At 42.4% G+C, this 20,274-nt stretch overlaps 1 protein-coding gene across 1 annotated transcript in view; it reads left to right on the forward strand.

Annotated features, from left to right (window-relative positions):
- The window catches only part of Adgre1 (adhesion G protein-coupled receptor E1), a 184,151-nt gene extending 172,308 nt beyond the window's left edge, over positions 1 to 11,843 (forward strand). Inside the window, exons 13-20 of the mRNA XM_045134728.1 lie at positions 2,169 to 2,368; positions 3,062 to 3,232; positions 4,854 to 5,048; positions 6,950 to 7,185; positions 9,077 to 9,143; positions 10,712 to 10,803; positions 11,348 to 11,516; positions 11,622 to 11,843. Of these exons, the coding sequence (XP_044990663.1) occupies positions 2,169 to 2,368; positions 3,062 to 3,232; positions 4,854 to 5,048; positions 6,950 to 7,185; positions 9,077 to 9,143; positions 10,712 to 10,803; positions 11,348 to 11,516; positions 11,622 to 11,843 (1,352 nt within the window). The remainder of the gene's footprint in view (positions 1 to 2,168; positions 2,369 to 3,061; positions 3,233 to 4,853; positions 5,049 to 6,949; positions 7,186 to 9,076; positions 9,144 to 10,711; positions 10,804 to 11,347; positions 11,517 to 11,621) is intronic.
- The last annotated feature ends 8,431 nt before the right edge of the window (positions 11,844 to 20,274 follow it).

The following is a 20,274-nucleotide window of genomic DNA, read 5'->3' on the forward strand; positions in this document are numbered from 1 at the left end:
CTCTTTGTTTCATTTTTAGAGAAAGTCTTGCTATGTATCAGGGTCCTCCTGCTACTCTCTCCTGAGTGCTGGGATTACAGACATAGCCCTTGCAACCGATCTTCTGTTTTTCAGAAACATATGATCACTAGCTATAATCACAATACATTTCTTGAAAGTATGACTCCTATATAATTGGAATTCACATCCTCTGTCCCATTCCATACTGTCTCTACCTCTAGGGACCACTCTTGTACTTATCAATTCTATGAAATCAGCTTTATTTTTCATGTGTAGTATGTGGTAGTGGTCATGGTGGCTTGTGTGTGTATGGTATATATGCATATGTATGTGTAGATGTACTTGTAAGAATATGGAGACCAAAGAAGAAAGTTGAATGTCCTTCCTATTACTTATCTACATCTTTCCTGGAGACAGTCTTTCTCTTAATATGGAGCTGTGGTTTTCATGAACCCCAGTGATTCTCTTGTCTTCAGTCACCACAGGACTACATGGTCAAGTCCAGCTGCTTACATAAGTCCTGGGGAATTGAACTTGGGGTAGTGTCAGGCTTCCATGCTTGTGGCATGCACTCTTTCCCACTGAGCTATTTCCTGAGACCTGATGAAATCAACTTTTAAAATACCATATATACATTGAATCACATGGTGCTTGTATTTCTCTTCCTGATTTATTTTATATACCATGATGTCATCCAGGTTCATTCATGTTATTGCAAACACTAATAATTTTGGAAAATGTAGTGTACAGATACTGGATCTTTTCTTTCTAAGTAGGTTCTTTTCTATCTTGATGACTTCTTTTGTTCTTCTCCATCATCCATGACATGTTGACACTTCCAACATTGTACAGGTCTTGTGTAGGTAATGACAGCTGCTGTGAGGTCATGAATACAGTGGGCACTGCATGTCTGGAAGACAGCATTCCAGAGTGGTCCTTTCCATTCTCTGGATCTTACATTATTTCTTCCACCTCTTATGCTGTGTTTTATGAGCCTTGGAGGATGTGATAGAGGTGTTTCATTTAGCACCATGGTATGGATGTCTCTTTCACAGTGAGCACTCAATAATAGTCACTTATGATCATCACTTTGATGAGTTTTGAGTTTCCCCAGAAGTTACTTCCACCTGCAAATAGAAGCTTCTCTGGATAAAGGTGACAGCAACATTAATGTATGGGCATAAACATAAATATTTAGAGGGTAATTTGATGGTTACAACATGTCGTGGCTGGATTCAGGTGTCCCCCATAAACTTAGGTGTTCTGAATGCTAGGTTTCCAGCTGATGGAGATTAGGGAATTAATGCCTTTTAGAGGGAGTGTATTGTTGGGGGCGGGCTTATGGGTGTTATGGGCAGTTTACCCTTGCCAGTGTTTGGCACACTCTCCTGTTCCTGTTGTCCACCTTATGTGGGCCAGGGGGTGATGTCCATGCCCTGATCATGCCATCATTTTCCCCTGCTATCATGAAGCTTCATCTCAAGCCTGTAAGCCAAAATGAACCTCTTTTTTTCCCTACAAGCTGCTCTTGGTTGGGTGATTTCTACCAGCATTGTGAACCTGACTGCAACACATGTCCACTTAACCAAACAACAATTGTAACTTTACTTTCCCAGGGTCTATAACCTTCCTAGCCATAGACTTTTGTCTAAGTTTTCAATACCAGACACAAATTGTCTTCTCATGTAGTAAGCCTCAAACCTTATCAGAGAGAAGTTGGTTACTCCATAACAGACATGCCACTAGTGCACCCATAAATCCACCTTATCTGGCTAATCCATTGTATACTGGATAGTTTCCACTTCTTGTTATGACTGCTGATGACATTTCCCCCCCCCCCCACCAGCATCTTGCACAGAACCTTCCAGCACTATGACAGCTACTATGTGCTAAATGTTCTTGGCTCTCCTTCAGCAGGATAGGCAAGCTGGATTTCTGGGCATTCTTTACATTTCCATGTCTCCTCTATTTTCCTTGTCTTTTGTCCTGCCCCATCCAATCTGGAGGTTAAGTCTTCAGATTAGGGTAGTAAAATGTGTGGGATAATTGACATGTGTGCATACAAGCATGTGCGTACACAGGTGTGCTGAGTCATCTGTATATAAATCATCTGTGTATTATAATAATAAGGGAATATAGTTCTCATTTTTCATTTGGGGAACATACAGGGACTACTGGAGTGGCTTTTGTGTCCTTTGCACACATGGAGCTGGTTTTAGATGAGCGCTTCTTCCAAGACACTCAGACCTCCTGGACCAAGTCTGAAAGAAAGCTGAAGATGAATTCCCGTGTTGTTGGGGGCATCATGACTGGGGAGAAGAAAGAAAACTTCTCCAATCCAGTCGTCTACACTCTGGAGCACATCCAGGTTTGTCAGGAGACCTCTGTCCATGCACAGAAGCCCTGTTTCCCCAGTTGCTGCAATACTCAGTTTTAAATCAAAGCTTTTATTTTGAAAGGGTCATAGATTCAGCTGTGTGGAGACAGCGATGTGGGGAAAGCATTTTCAGAGTAAGCATGAGGACCTGAGCTGAGACCTCCAACACCCATGTAAAAGCCAAACATGGCAGTATGTGCCTGCACTCTCAGCACTGGGGAGGAGGAGATGGGAGGCTCCCCAGGGGTCACTGGACAGCTAGTCAGGTTTGAACTGGTGAGCTCCAGGCTCAGGGAGACTGATTCAAAGAATAAGGCAGAGTGATTGAGGAAGATACCCAATGTCAACCTCTGATCTCCACATGCACATTCACACATGAGTGCCCTCACATGTGTGCCTATGCACACATAAAAATGCATACACACACATACTCATGCCACAAAAGAGAAACTGTTCAGAAGAATCGCATGTACCTATTACTGAGAGAAACCCCACCTTTGCTGAGTTCTCTCAATGGCAACATGCTGTAAATGAACAGGACAGTATCACATTCAGACTGTTGGCATGAACATAGCCAAGATACATCACATGCCCCTTGCTGTGGCCCCAGATGGCTCTTGATATTGTCACATTGGATCCAGTTACAGCCAAGTTCTCAGATGACAAAGCTCTTTGGTCTTTCAGCCAAAGCAGAACTTCGAGAGTCCCATCTGTGTTTCATGGAGAACAGAGATGGAGCATGGGAGATGGACATCCTCCGGCTGTGTGATTCTGAAAGCTTCTGACACACACACAGTTTGCAGCTGTACTCGGATGGCAAACTTGGCCATCATCATGGCTTCTGGGGAGCTCACGGTCAGTAAGATGATCTTTCTAACTAAGAGTCTATCCTAAACCCAATGAGAAAGTGTCCACTGACTCAACAGGCTAGAAATGAGATCTGTTTCCTTGACATGGAGACACTAATTGCTACAGAGAAGACTGTGAGGCTCAAGATTTAGAAGAGCTGAATAAAAAGCAAGAATGGTAGAGGTTCTAGAACCATTTAAATCCCTTCATAACCCTGTTTTCTTGAATATGTCACTAAACCATTTGAGTGGAACCCAACTTGTTCCTCTCAAAACAGAAGAAGAATAAGAAAATTAACAATTATAACTACTATTTATATGGCTTGAAATGTTACAGAACACATTTATAAATGCTTCATGAATCTTAATTTAATATTCCTGAAACAGCCATATAAAAGTTATTATTAATATTCCTCTTATACAGGTTAGAGGCATAGAGCAGCTATTCATTTTATCTAAACACTTAACAGCTGTAAACTGGCAAAATCCTATCAATTTCTTAACCATTCTCAGACAATGTCTAGAGGTACCCATGCTATATTGGCTGGCATTATCTTTAATAGAAAGGCACTCATTTAAATGTACCATAAATTTAAAAATTAATCTTGAGTAAATAGCACAGTAAAACAGTTTTGTCATATTCTACTCCATGAAGTTGGTGCATCTCATGTCTGCATAGCTGGGATTCAGTTAAAGACATGCCAGAGACTTCAGCTATTTCAAGCAGGGATTTCATATGGGAAGCTGGTGGCTCCAACATGGCTGAAAGGAGATAGAGGTGTTGAAGTGTGAAGGCGGACCCTTGGATTTTTACCTTCAAGGTCACCCCTGCAGCTTAATCCAGAGATCAGAATTTGCTGATCAGGGTGGGGAGATTGTTCAGTGGGTAAAGTGCTTGCTACACAAGGTTGAGAACTTGAGTTGGGATCTCTGGGATACACAGAAGATGCTGAATGTGATGTCCCACAATTGTATTCTCAGTGCTGGGGGTGTGTGTGGAGACAGGAGACTATCCAGGGCTTGCTGGCCATGTAGTCTAGCCTGACCTGTAAGATTAAGGTTCAGTGAGAAACCCCTAGTCAAAAGTAGAGTGTAGAGAGATTGAGGAAGATATCTGAGGTCATTGATCTTTGATCTCCACATGCATGCACATACATGTGTGCCCATATGTGCATGTGAGTGTGTGTACACACACACACACACACGGAAATTGCTGATGTCAGGCCCACTCCTCTGCTATGCAGCTGGGATTTGATAGTTGGGATGTGGACTACAGCAATAGAGCACTCTTACTGGCAGGGACTCAGAATTTTCTTCTTTCCCAGACTTTCATGATTATATCAATGTAGAATCTGCTTTACACACAGAAACTCAATGGCAAGGTATTTTGCCAAGTAGAGGTTGTAGATGTTCAGCTTCAGTAACATGGAAGTGGTGGATGTACTTGGTATGGGAATAAGTGCTGAGACTTGTCAGTGGATGTCTAAGGAGCATGGCAACATGCAGGCATGATGAGTATCAGGAGAAATCCTCTGAGACTGTGCTGCCAACCCAAAGTGGTCTGGGTAACTTTTACCTGCCCAGGGGGAGGAGTGTTTGAAGTTAAAAATGAATCTTCTTCCTAACAGATGGAGTTCTCCTTGTACATCATTAGCCACGTGGGGACCATCATCTCCCTGCTATGCCTCGTCTTGGCCATTGCCACCTTCCTGCTATGTCGTGCCATCCAGAATCACAACACCTACCTCCACCTCCATCTCTGCTTATGTCTCTTCTTGGCCAAGCTTCTCTTCCTCACGGGTATAGACAAGACTGACAACCAGGTCAGAATCCCTTGTACTATTTTCATACCAAGCCTCTTCATCTGCCCACCATCCTCTGCTCACTCCCATGTCGCTCCTTTCCCCAGGGCCGTTGCACATGCTGTGCTCTCCCTAACGTCTCTCCTAGTTGACTTCTTTTTGTGACAAGTTTCATTTTACAATCAGTTCCTTGTGGCTGGGGAGATGGCTCCATGGGTAAAATGCTGGCTGTGACATGTGTGTATCTATGCACACACGCACAGACACACAGACACACGTGAGCGCACACATCATACAAATGCACAACAAAAAAATAATAAAATCAATTTCCTGATCATGTTATAAATTGTTTCAGTTACTCCTTTTATTCAATAACCAATTAGTGCTTCTCATTTATAGTAATTTCCCCTCAAGAAACAGTTGGTAATGTCTAGAGACAGGTTTTTTTAAAATTTTTTTTATTTATTTATTTGAGAGTGACAGACACAGAGAGAAAGACAGATAGAGGAAGGGAGAGAGAATGGGCGCGCTAGGGCTTCCAGCCTCTGCAAACGAACTCCAGACGCATGCACCCCCTTGTGCATCTGGCTAACGTGGGACCTGGGGAACCGAGCCTCGAACCGGGGTCCTTAGGCTTCACAGGCAAGCACTTAACCACTAAGCCATCTCTCCAGCCCTAGAGACAGTTTTGATGATCACACCTCTGGGGTGATGTTACTGGCATCAAGTGGACAGTGGTCAGGGATGGTGCTGACCCTGGCATGTTGTACATCATAGCCTCTCTCTCACCCAGTATTAAAAATGAATAGTGATATGTCTCAGGGGATAGGGAGATGGCTCAGTGCGTAACGTGCTTGCCATGTAAGTGTGAAGACCTGAGTTCATATCTCCAGCACCCATATAAAAATCTGGGTATATTTGTTCATGTCTCTAATCAAACTGCTGTGTGGCACAGAACAGAGCATCCTTGTCTAACTAGTCTAGCTGAACTTGTGTGTTCCACGTTCAGTGAGAGAGTTATCCCAATACATAAGGTGGAGAGCAAATGAGGGAGATACCTGATATTGACTTCTGGCTTCCCTTGCATGCACACACGTGTCCATGCATATCCACACAAAAGTGCACCCACAAGCCTATGAATATAGATACAATGTACACACATGCCACACACACACAAACTTCACTTAGAGAACAAGTCACCTACAGGTTATAGTTTGCTGAGCCTTCCCACAAGGTTTTCAGATTGTCATTAAAGTAGACAATCAACTGTGCAGTTGTGACAAAACCTTTCTAGTTACATCACTAAAAGTTACATTTCCCAGTGACATTCCATTTCAGAGAAACAGAACAGCAGATCACATTATCCAGTGGCTGGCTTGCATCTGGAGAGGAGTAACCATGTACTTACATAAATATGTGTGGAATGATGGGGGATGGGGAGGTGGCAAGTGCGCTTGCCACATAAGCATGTGGGTCTGAAAGGGCCTAAATTACATACCCAGCATCCATGTAAAAAGCTGGGTGTGGCCACACACACCGGGAGCCCCAGAGTTGTGGGTATTTGGGACAGGAGAATTAATGGGGCTCATTGTTTCAATAGTTTGACCCAAAACAGCAGCTCCAGGCTCAGTGAGGGACGCATGTCAAGGAAGCATGTGGATAAGCCATAGAGGAGACACACTCCTGTGGCCTCTATGTGTGTGTGGGGCACATACAGCTGAACACACACACACCATTATACATATACACCATACATGTTATTTACACACACACCAAAATAAAAAAAAATAAAGGAAACCCAAGATACATTTGGAATGAGCAAATGGGCCATGTTTGGGGATTTTTGATCAAAGTCACCCCTCCCTGCCTCCATCTCCCTCTTTTTGGGGGATGAGGCTGACGCTTGTGCTTCTCCACTGCAGACAGCATGCAGCATCATTGCAGGATTTCTGCACTACCTGTTCCTTGCCTGCTTTTTCTGGATGCTGGTGGAGGCTGTCATGCTCTTCCTCATGGTCAGGAACCTGAAGGTCCTGAATTACTTCAGCTCCCGCAATGTCAAGATCTTGCATCTCTGTCCAGTTGGCTATGGGCTCCCTGGACTGGTGGTCATCATCTCTGCCAGTGTGCAGCCACAGGGCTATGGAATGCATAATCGGTGAGTGACATTTTCTCTTTCTGAAGAGCCTGCTTCTTGGTTCATGATGATGATTGTTGCCTGCATGAGATCAACAGCATGGTTACCAAGAAACTGGCTCCTTTTAGTGTGTGTGTGTGTGTGTGTGTGTGTGTGTGTGTGTGTGTGTGCATGTGTGTCCTACTGAGTTTAATTAGGGTTTCCTGCATGGGTAGAGGACTGTTTACCATAGCACATGCAACTTACCAGTGGCTATAGCACGGCAGAACATCTCTACTGATTCCCTAGCTACCATTAACTGTCAATAATTCCTCAGGGAGTGGTGCCCATGTGTCTGTCCCAGTTCATTACAGAATGTTCATGGGCTCAATATGCTCCAACATCATTTTTGAGACAGGGCATCTCAGTGAACTCACAGCTCATCAAATTGACTAACCGATTGACCGTCAGGCCCTGGGTATCCTCTTGTATCCTCTTCCAGTGCCTGGGTTACAGGTGCATGCTACCACACCAGCCACTTATGTGGGTGCTGGGGATCCAAACTCAGGTCATCACAGTTGAGCATCAAGTACTTTACACATTGAGCCATCTCTTGTCCCAAGTCCTAGTAGGCTCTTGAGTGCCCAAGGTTTTGTGTTGGAATAGCAAATCCATAGAGGTATATAGTTTTTAACTTTGGGAGATAAATGCTTATGGCTTCAGGCTTTTGAAGCCATAGATCTGTGGCTTTAGCATTTATACTGGAGTCTGATTGCTCTGGACATTAACCACCAGCAGACTTGACTCCTGTTATCTACTGGCATCATCAGTGTCTATCAGGAGTGAGCAGCAGTAGCAGACAGCAGTGGCAGCAATACCTTCCAGTGTTTCATGTCCCAGACCAGCCTAGTGTGCTTTGACCCTTAACCCTACAGTGATAAAACAAGACCAGGTGTAAGAACAATGGAGCGGGATGGCTGATCTTCTGCTCTGACCACTATAGTCAAGTGCTGAATGCTACAGTCAAGTGTATGGGTTGCCACACCACACCACACTCCTCATATTACAAATATAAAAGCAAAACCATGCAGTGCACTATATTAGAAAGGGTGTTGAGTGTTGGGGTGATGGCTCAGTGGACATAGCACTTGCTGGGCAAGCATGAGGACCTGAGCTCAGCTTCTCAGTTCTCAGGTAAATGCCAGGTGGGCATGGAGGCCATCCTGTTCCCTGCACTTGGGAGGCTCCCTGAGGCTGAGGATCCCTGGGGCAAGCTACCTAGTCACATTAGCCAAACTGGTGAGCTCTGTATGGAGTGAGAATCCTTGCTTCAGTAATAAGGTGAGGGCTATTGAGGAAGACACCTGACATCAACCTCTGATCTTCAATAGCATACACACATGTGAACACTCATGCACACCACACACATTCATACACACAAAACAGGACTGTCAATTGAGATAAGATACTCAACTATGGGTGGTCAGGAATTATTGCTTTCTGGATGGAACTTTGGAGTTGAGTTTTGGATGACACAGTTTACTAGGGGGGAAATTATGCATGGAGGGCAAAGGTCCTACTACCAAGGTTGAAAACTGATAATTGTGTGTGTGTGTGTGTGTGTGTGTGTGTGTGTGTGTGTGTGTGTGTGTGAGAGAGAGAGAGAGAGAGAGAGAGAGAGAGAGAGAGAGAAAGAGAAAGAGAGAGAGACCCATGCCTGCTTATAGCAGGGTCTCTTTCTGAAAACAAGTACCTTGAACTCCAACATTAGGTGAACATTTGCTCAGGTAGAAGGTCTGCATGAGGAAGCAGTATGGTCCAGATGAAATGGAAACTCAGCTTACCCCATCATGAGAGTTTTCAGTTTTGGGTCTCTTCTCCCAGTGTTGGAAAGATTTGGACAAGTGCTCACATCTCCTGCTTCTCTCCACAGCTGCTGGCTGAACACAGAGACTGGGTTCATCTGGAGTTTCCTGGGACCAGTTTGCATAATTATAATAGTAAGGAAATGCTTGGAGTACATCTTAAAGGAGGATGAAGGAGACAGAAGACCCCTCTACATGCTTCCTTATGATTTTCGGTTCTTGAGATTTCCAAGTTTGAGTATAATTTCTTTGTCACATGCAAATGTCTTTGGGAGGCACCATAAACTTATACACACTTTCTGTTTCAGCAAGGATGGGTCTGTCAGTCTCTCCTAGGCCCAGATGTTGAAAGAAAAAGTTAAAGTAAGTTAACAGCACACAGGAGGCAGAGGCAGGGGGATCATTGCAAGTTTGAGGTCAGTGTCATCTATATCAGTTCCCGAGCAGCCAGTGCTTCATGACAAGACACTGTGCCTCCCAAAATATCAATGGTCATGGTAGTGGGGAATAGAGAAAAGCTGAAGGAAGATGAAGGGAGTCAAAGGGAAGTTCCCACCCAGGCTCTTAGCAGATGATGCCTCTATGACTCACCATAGTATCTTGTTTCCTTGTATCATGTGTATTTTCAGATGGACACTTATTTTGGAATAATATAAATATTAGGGATGCTTGAGAACAGATTTCTCCAGGGATGTATGGCTTTCACGTCTGATAGACTATTTGGGGGTTGAGAGCATGTCATACTTTGCTAGGACTGTTGTAATAGTGTGAGATGTCAGTTTTACTGTCACAGTTACAGAGGTTTGAAATATGAAACAAAAGGACAAACTCCCCTGGCAGCAATCAACATGTCTTATTATGATCCTGTTCCAAACTTCTGGTAGCCTTGGAAGTTGCGTGCTTGGTAGAGGACTATCTTTACAGTGTGTTTCTTAAAAAAATTAAAATATAGTTATGTTGGTATTGGGTAATTGAATTCAGGCCATAAGGCTTTTCAAACAAGTACCTTTAACTGCTGAGTCATCTCTCTAGTAGCACAGGATGATTCTTGCCATTATCTATCCTTTATGTATCTGTGTCTCTAAGTTTCTTAAGTGGATAAGAATGCCAATTATATTGCATTAGGGCTCCAACGTCATGACCTCTTCTTTATTTAATGCTCTTTGTAATGACCTTGGCTCCAAATAAGATCACATTTTGAGGCCCTGAAGGTTAGCTTTTCAACACATCTTTCTGTTTTTTGGACACCCTCGCATGTATGAACATGAGTACATACATTACACATGCATGTGCATGCACACACATGCAATATAGTGTAGCAATAAGGTATACACAGTCATTGCTTGCCTTTGGCACAGACACAAAGCAGTCAGAGGAATGAACCAACTTCTTTGCAAAAGAGAAACCTGACCTTGAGTAAGTGCGGATAGACACCTTTGACACTGGGACGTTGCAGTGGGCTGTTAGAAGTGGGGTACCCTATGTGATTGATTAGGGGTGAATGCTGGCTTTCATTGCTCTCAGCCTAAACTGGAAACAGGGCATCAGCTAGAGGAACTGTCACTCATGTGTCAAGGCGGTGGCTCCGTGGGTCTGTGTCTGCCTTCTGGGGCTGGTTCTTAGAGCCAGGAGTCTCTGTGCAGATGGACTGGTTCCTGTCCAGGGCCACAGCCAACCTCTCAATTCCTTTGCCTGATTTGCAGATCAATTCCATCCTCCTCACTTGGACATTGTGTATCTTGAGGCAGAAACTCTCCAGCATTAACTCAGAAGTTTCAACACTGAAAGACACCAGGTGTGCCCCCTTTTTCCTGTCCTTGCTGGTTTTTGTTCTTTCATCCCACAGAAGCTCACTGATTACCTTTTATGTGGTATGTCCATGCCAGGATGGGGAGGAGATGAGGCACAGGGGCTATGTGGCAAGCTTCCATATCTATCATTGCCATCTGTGAGCTGTGTGGTGTGGAGCTAATCACTCGACCTCTAGGAAGCTCAGTTTCCTCACTTGGAGAATGTAGTTATTAACATTGCTTGCATAATGTGTTTAATGTATTTGTGTAAATTTGTATGAATTGTGTAAATTAACATTTAGCACAATTATTAGTAATATGAGTACTGCATAGATTGCAAGTAAACAAACACATTCTGTGTAAATATGTACATATGCATCTGTATGTACATAATACTTACATATGAAACAGAATCATACTATTTATAGAAGTTTTGGGCTATTTGGGACACTAGTAAAGGCAGGACACAGACTCATGGTATGAGTCGGGGTGTCCCACAGGACAATGGCAGCTCTTGGAACACTTTCCTTTGTAAATGTTCTCTCCCAGGTTACTGACCTTCAAGGCCTTTGCTCAGATCTTCATCTTGGGTTGCTCCTGGGTGCTGGGCATTTTTCAGATTGGCCCTGTGGCAGGTACCATGGCATACCTGTTTACCCTTATCAATAGCCTGCAGGGAGCCTTCATCTTCTTCATTCACTGTCTGCTCAACCGCCAGGTATGTGTTTGTGGTTCTTCCACTTGTCAGATATTTCTGTGCTACATCCATTTCCCTGAAAATGGGAGCAGCTTGTATTTCTTTGACATATCTCTCTGTCTCCAGGTACGGGAAGAATACAGGAAATGCATCACTAGGAAGACTGAGCCCAGCTCCCAGTCTCAGACTTCGGGGATCTTACTGTCGTCCATGCCCTCCTCTTCCAAGATGGTGAGGGACTGTGCAATCTCCACAGATGCTGGTCAGAAGGAATGCCTGCCATTCAGCCATATGAAACACTACCATGTATCAAGTGCTGGCTGGTGTGAAGGGGTTCACCTCAAATGACCCATTGATTGAGGTTGGGTATTAAGGCAGGGCATGTGCCTGGGTTAGCATCCCAGATTTACCTCTTTTCAATTAAAACCTGAAGAAGATAACTTATACAGACATAAAGGGTATACATGTTAGGGATTTTATCCTGCCCCATGGCTAATGGGGCTGTCTGCTAAGTGTTATGTGTGACTAAAAAGAAAATGAAACTTCATAAGCTAAGTTATAAAGTCAATCTGAGTGCCCATCAACAGATGGGTGGAGGAAGAAAAGAGGGCTGGGAAGATGGGTCAGTTGGTAAAGTGCTTACCTTGCAAGCATAAGGAATTGTAGTTCAACCCCAGGCCCCCACAAAATGCCAGACATAATGGTGTATGCCTGCAATCCAAGCTCTGGGGAGATGGAGAGAGTTAGATCTTTGGAGCATACTGGCTAGCTAGTCTAGCACACTAGGTGAGTTCCAGGCCAGTGAGAGAGCCTGTCTGAAAAAAGGTGGATAGTGTTTTCAGAGGAATGATGCTCAGGTTTACTCTGGCCTTCACACTCAGCAGAAACATGTGCTTATACACATACACACAATGCACCTGCACCACACACATACACACATGTACATAAAAGTGAAAACTTGATTGATGTACACAGAAGTGTTTCATTCAGCCATAAAGAAGAATGAAATTAAGTCACTTGCAGGAAAGTTGATGCAACTGGAGACCATTATGTCAAGTGTAATAATAAAACAGATGTATCGTGTTTGTGAACATGTGCACTCTAGGTTAAAAAGACTTGAAAGTAGAAGTGGAACTATTTGGGAAGAAGGGAGTCTGTAGTAGTGGGAAGGGCTCAAGAGAGTGTAGTTGGGGGTGAATATGATCAAAGCACATATATTTTGGGGCTGGGAAGATTGTTTAGTGGTTACAGGTGCTTGTTTGTAAAGTTTGATGGTCCAGGTTCAATTCCCCAGTACCTACACTCTCATAGTAACATTCAAAGAACATATGTGTTCACACAACACATATGTTTTTATATTAAGTGAATTTTATAGTCATAAAGTTCTATACTGTGACCTTGCCATTAATTTAACATGTATCAGATATTCGGACAAAGGCTAGAGGGTCTTTAGTTGTTATAAACAAGCTTCCATCCAGTACGCATATCCACACATCAACTCATGTGCATTTTAAGCCTATTTTGTATGTGTATGTATATGTATTTATAGTATAATATGCTTTTACATATATAATATATTAGTATGCTTTTATATATACATATATAATGAAGTGTATATATGCACTTTGCTTTTGCCTCTTTTCTCTCTCTCTACATGCATCAACTTTATTAATTTTTAAAAACATTTATTTGCAAAGAGAGAGAGAGAGTGTTAGAGGGAGAAAGAGAGTGAGAGAGAGAATAGGCATGCAAAAGCCTCTAGCTATTGCAAACAAACTCCAGATACATGCACCATGTGTATCTGGCTTTGTGTGGGTGTTGGGGAATCAAAGTTGGGTCCTTAGAATTTGTAGGCAAGCACCTTAACTGCTAAGCCATCTCTCCAGCCTGTTTACTATTTTTTAAAGTATTTTTAAAAAAGATTTTATTTAAGAGAGAAAGAAAATGAGCACACAAGGGCCTCCTGCTATTGCAAGTGAACTTCAGGCACATGCATCACCTTGTGCATCTGGCTTTATGTGGGCACCGGGGAATTGAACTCAGGTGCTTAGGCTTTGTGGGCAAGTGCCTTAACCATTCAGCAATCTCTCCAGCCCTTAAAGTATATTTTATTTATTTGTGAGGCAGGAGGGTGGGAGGGATTGAGAAAAGAGAGATATAGAGATAGAGAGAGAGAGAGAGGGGCAGAGAGAGTATGGGTGCATTAGGGCCTCTTGCTTGCTGCTGTACACAAACTCAAGATGCATGTGCCATTTTGTGCATATGGATTTATGTAGATACTGGAGAATAGATACTGCAGCTTTTGCAAGAAAGCACTTTAGCTGGTGAGCCTTCTACTAAATTTTTGATGCTGCAGATTAGTCCAAGGCCTCAGAAATGCTAGGAGGGCTCTCTGTCACTGAGTCTCAATACCATCCTTACTATATTTTAAGTGATAAGAAATAAAAGGCAAAGATACTTTAAGGAAACACTGATAAGTGGCGGAGAAGATGCTCAGTGTTGAGAGCTCTACCCCCACAACATGAGGATTGGAATTCGGATCTCTGATACCACATAAATGCTGGAGAGGTGGCAGCCCATCTGTAATCCCAGTGCTGGGGACATGGAAACGGGTGAGCTGGCTGGCTAGACTAGCCAAATTGTAACACTTTAGGTTCAAAGGAGAGGCCTTGCTTCTGCAAAATAAGGTGGAGAGTAATTGTGGAATACATCTGACCTTAACTTTGGGCCTCCATACACATGCCTGCCCACCTGCATACACATGTACCACACACATGAAAATGCACACATGCAAACTACAAACATACACACGCAACACAAACACAGTGGGAGGTCTGGAGAGATTGCTTAGTGGTTAAGGTACATGCCAGCAAAGCCTAAGGACCCAGGTTCGATTCTCCAGGTCCCATGTAAGCCAGATGCACATGGTAATGTATGCATCTGGAGTTTGTTTGCAGAGGCTAGAGGCCCTGGTGTGCCCATTGTCACTCTCTCTCCCACTCTGTCTTTAAAAAAATAAATAATGAATTAATTAAAAATACACAGTGGGAAAAAGAATTACACAAGTTGGAATGATCCCTTGTCATTACCCAATGATCCTAGTTACTTTTGCCTGTGGATCCAACAACTTTTTTGGCTTCAATGTACTTCAACATTCAAAATAACTTCAGGGAGTTATTTTCTTGTGAGAAGGAAGGCCCCAAACTAGGACTTACTCCCCTTTATTTTCTTTAAAATAATTTATTGATTAATTTTTTTTTAAAGTTAAAACTTTTTATGGATACATCAAGTGTTGGTACCATCATTCCCTCTAAGGGCCTGGTGAAGGTTCAACCATTTGGTCTGTCTTTTAGGATGTAGAATTTTATGGTACCATTGCCATTTGGGCCCAGATTTGTGTCCCCCACCACCTCCCTTATACTCCCGTCCCTCTCCATCCACCCGACTGCCTGGTCCTCGAGATGCTTGCTAGGTGTGTTGACATGTTGGGTAGATTCATGTTCAGAGCTGTAGATGAGTGAGACTATATGACAATTATCTTTTTGTGATTGGGTGAGTTCACTGAGAATGATGTGTTTCAGGTTCAACCATTTTTCTTCAAATTTCATTGTGTCATTTTTCCTTACTGACCAATGCTGTTTTTATTACTATGGCTTTGTAATATAGCATTAGATCAGGTATGGTGATGCCTCCAGAGGTGTTTCTTTTGCTGAGGATATGCTTGGATATCCGAGGCCTTCTGCCTTTCCATATGAATTTTGAGATAATTTTTTTCTATCTCTGTGAAGAACAATGTTGGGATTTTGATTGGAATTACATTAAATCTGTATATTGCTTTTGGTAGGATTGCCATCTTTACAATGTTAATTCTGCCTATCCAGGAGCATGGGAGGCCTTTCTATTTTCTCAAGTCCTCCTCAATCTCTTTTTTGAGTGTTTTAATGTTTTCATTGTATAGATCTTTCACTTACTTATTTAGTGATATTCCAAGATATTCTTTTTGTTGCTATTGAAAATGGGGCAATGCCACTTATTTATTTCTCTGTATCTTTGTCATTTTTTGGTTTGAAATCTATTTTATCCAATATTAGAATAGCTATGTCTGCTTATTTCTTATTCCCATTTTCTTGGAATATTGTTTTCCACCCTTTCACCCTGAAGAAGTATCTGTCTTTAGTGGGGCCTAATTTTCTGATTCACCCTGTTAGCTTGTGTCTCTTGATGGGTGAATTAAGGCATTAATATTTAGGGTAATGGCTGTGAGGTTTTATTTGATCCCTGCCATATTGTGTTGTATATGTGGTTTAGTGTTTTCATGGACTTTGAATGCTTCCTGTAGGCATTTGAGTTTGATTATTTGATTCTTCTGTGTGGAGAATTTCCTGAAATACTCTTTGTAGGTTTGGTTTTGTGTTCATATAATTGTAAAGTTGAGTTTTGTCATGGAAAGGTTTTCTTTCACCATCTATTACGAGCAATACTTTTGTTTGGTATAGTAGTTTCTGTTGGAATCTATAGGTTCTTACACTTTGTACTGTTTCATTCCAGGCTCTTATGACTGGGAAGTCTGAAGTAATTCTGGTGGGGTTACCTTTAAAGGTGATGTGCTGTTTTTACCTTGCTGCTTTTAGAATTTTCTCTTTGGTGTCAATGTTTAGAGTCCTAATGACAATATGTCTTGGAGAGTCCCTCCTTTGTCCAATTTGTTTCAAATTTTCTTAGCTTCTTGTATCTTGATGGGCCTTTCTTTTGAGAGATTGGGAAAGTTTTCTTTGATAATTTTGTTAAATAAGTTCTTCATGCCTTTGTTCTGAATTTCTTCCCCTTCTGGTATTCCCATGATCCATGTTTTATTCCAGGCCCTTCTAGCTTTCAGGGTTTCCATTGAGAAGTTTGTAGTAATCCTGATGGGGTTACCTTTGAAAGTGGTATGCTGTTTTTCCCTAGCTGCTTTTAGGATTCTGTCTTTGGTGTCAATATTTAGAGTCTTAATGACAGTATGTCTTGGAGAGTTTCTCCTTTGGTCCCATCTGTTTGGAGTTCTGTTGGCTTCTTGTATCTTGATGGGCCTTTCTTTTGAGAGAGTGGGAAAGTTTTCTTCAATTATTTTTTTAAATAAATTCTCCATGCCTTTGGTCTGAATTTCTTCTCCTTCTGGTATTCCAGTGATCCTGATATTAGGACGTTTTAAGGGTATCCCACATTTCCCTCATGTTCTGTTCACAGAAATTTTTGAACTTACTGAAACTTTTGAACTCTCAAACTGTTTTTTCTGTCTTGTCTTCCAGATCTGAGTTTCTATCCTCCACATGGGTGACACTATTCTTGAGAGCTTCTAAAGAGTTTTGTGCTTGTTTATTTAGGTTTGCATTTTCTACTACTTTTCTATGTATAGTTTCCATCCCTCTGTCAAGTTCCCTTTGCACATCATTTTCTGATTTTGTTGATGCTTCTTGGAATTCATCCTTGCATTTATTCATGTCTTCATTTACCATAGCTAGATGATTTTTGAGGTCCTCTCTTTTTTTTTTTTTAAACTGTCCTTCATATACTTTAACTGTCTTTGGACCCCTTCCATTTTCTTATCTATTAGGTCTAGTCTCATGATGGCAGCATCCACACAATTATCAGTCCTTTTTTGCTTTTCTGTAATTTCTACCAGTAGCTTGGTCAGGGTTGCATTGCTCATAACTTCATTTTGGGGTTCTGATCCTAATGCCCCTTCTATGTTTTGATTAGATAGATCCATTTTAGGACTGAGTGATCTTATTGGATTTACTTGCATTTGATTTTTCATGTTATTCCTTTTGCATTGTGGTGTGCCCATCACAGCATATGGGCAGGGATAGTGGGACTGTGGTCTCAATGGGCAGGGAAGTGGTGCCTCTTCAGGGGACCAGGCCTAAGGTCATGCACAGGGGGGCAGAAGGCTTGAGATCTTGGGTGGGCGGGCAGGCTGAGTGGGCCTGAGCTCTCATGTGGGCGGGTGAGTGGAGCAGGCCTGGACTCATGTGTGGGCAGGCAGGCAGGTGGGCTGGGTGGGCCTGAGCTCGCGCGTGAGTCATCATAGCTGAGTGATCACCCGTGCACAGTGGTGCTGGTTTTAATATGCTGGCCTGTGTGCCCTTGCCTGCAGTTAGTGCAGGAATATCCTGAGGCTGGAAATATGACTAGGATGGCTGCTTTGAGGGATTGGGGGACTAGTGGGCTACCCAGTAGTGAGGGAAACAGCCAGTTCCTTTTTGTCCCTACATACCCTCCCACTGGTGATCTGTTAGAGATTGCTGTCCCCTAAAAAACTCAGTGAATCCTTAATGTCTTGCCTTTCCTTCCCCGGGTGGTGCTGCATGGTTAAGTGATTGCCATCTCGACTGGAAGTCTATCTCCTCCTCTTGAAAATTTATTGACAATTTTCATACATGTACACAATGTATTTTGATTATAACCACTTCTTGTTACCTTTTACTGAATCCCTTATTTTCAACTAGTCCCTCTTCTATTTTGATGTCTCTTTTGGCCCTCATATACCACCTATGACAAAATGTTGATGAGCTCAATATTGTGCCATTGTGTGAAGTCAAGGACAGTCACTGAAAGGTCATGAATCCATTAGACACTCCATGTTCTTCTTGCTTTTAGTATTTAAAGAAACAGTAGGAGGACTTCTGGGTAAGATGGCTGCATAGGAGCCATGCCAAACCAGCTTAATGAAGGATTTAAGCAAAAACACAACAAAATACACTCTTCTGCCAAAAAGTGAAGTTGTGTAGCTTTTTATTGGACATAGTGGAGCAACATGAGAGACCAAGACCCACCAGAAAGGAGGAAATCTGCCAGAATCCTGAGGTTGTGCTTATGTCCCTAATTCACATGGATCCATGCACCTGCCTGGCCCCACACTAACCTGCAGGAGCAGAGACCAAACAAGAAGGTTTTCCAACCTCATCATCCTCCTTGTTAAGTCAAGAAACCTGCAGAGGAGACAGCAGAGGCCAGATGAAGGGGATACAGGTGGGACCAGCTGAGCAGTTCCATTACAACTCCAGGCTTCCTGCACTCCCCCATCCCCCAACCATCAGAACCATGAACCTCTGGAGAACATATTCAGCCTCCAGTGGCAGGGCATCCAACACAGCTGTATGTACACCAGATTCACAGCACAACATGGAGGAATTGAGGTGGGCACTCAGCATTAGTGAGATTGGAAGCCACCCCAAGAAGTAACAAGGCTGACTGACAAAAAAGCAGGTACATAGGCCTGCATTGGAAGTGTTAATCTTGCTTTCCATGTCATGGCAGCTTATTGGTTATATATTTGTGGTTCATTTTACCATTATCAGTTAAGCTGTATTTGGGGGTTGACTTACTGTTGCCTTTAATGCTCTCAGATGTATAGGGGCTTTATCTTTTTCTTCTGTCATTATTGGGGGCAGGGTCTGATTCAGCCCCAGGCTGACCTGGAACCCATTGGAGGACAGAAATCTCAATCACCCAGCTGACAGGATTAAGGGTGCAGAGCAACACACACCCTTGGGGATTTTGGCTTTATAGGGTTATCTGTTTCAGACCCCACAAGTGCATACTCTGTGTTGGTTTGTATTGAATGAATATATTTCTCAGTTTAATTTTAGAATTTTGCTAGTAAGTTGCTCCACCCAGCCCACTAGCATACTTGAACAGCAGGAAAACTCAACACCTAGGGTTATTTTGCAGTTGGATTGGAGGACAAGAGCCACACTTGGTACCTTAAACTCCTACTCTGAAGGTACATAAGGTTAAAATTCCAAGTCTAAGAGCACCACAGATGTTAGAAAACCTAAGCATCAAATCAAGTTAGGATGCAACAATTGGTACATTATAAAACAAGAAACAGAAAGTAAAAAGACAGTACAATCCCACCAAAAATTATAAATCCATCAGAAATGGCCCCTAATGAGATTGTTTTAGATGAAATGCCTAACAAAGTTTTCAAAAAAAATGGTTTATCAATATACAAAGAAACCAAAGAAGAAATCAATGGAATGAAAGAAGAAAGCAAAAGAGTTAAAGAAGAAATCCAACTCCTGAAGGAATTCCAAGAGAACACAGGAAACCACCTTAGTGAAATAATGAGGTCATTACAAGGCTTATGTAAGGAAATAGAAATACTGAAGAAAAACCAGACAGAAGTACTAGCACTGAAAAACACAGTAAGTCAAATAAAAACTATGTGGAAAGTCTCACCAGTAGGATGGATGACAGAGAGAACAGAATGTGTAAACTAGAAGACCAGGTGGCAGATCTAATACAGTCCAACAAAGACAAACACAGCTAATAAAAAGATAAGAATGTAGCTGGGTGTGGTGGCACATGCTTTTAATCCCAGCACTCAGGAGGCAGAGGTAGGAGGATCGCCATGAGTTCGAGGCCACTGTGAGACTCCATAGTGAATTCCAGGTCGGTCTGGGCCAGAGTGAGACCCTACCTCAAACAACCAAAGGAAAAAAAAAACCATAAGAATGTGAATTTCAGGATATCTGGGATACTATGAAAAAATGGAACATTCAAGGTATAGTACCTACAATCACACAGAAATATCATACATACATTGGATTCATATACATACAAAGTAATAAATATAGAAAAAATGTATACCTGTCAAAACATCACTTGGAACCTTCAAAATAAAAATTTATTATTTGTCCATATTCAACAAAATATAAACTTGTACCCTGATATATGACATCTGAAATTTCCAAGTGGCCTAAACTTCATCAGAGTAGTTCCTGTACTTATGAAG

The sequence above is a fragment of the Jaculus jaculus genome, chromosome 15 (assembly GCF_020740685.1).
Source record: "Jaculus jaculus isolate mJacJac1 chromosome 15, mJacJac1.mat.Y.cur, whole genome shotgun sequence".
Classification (NCBI taxonomy): domain Eukaryota; kingdom Metazoa; phylum Chordata; class Mammalia; order Rodentia; family Dipodidae; genus Jaculus; species Jaculus jaculus.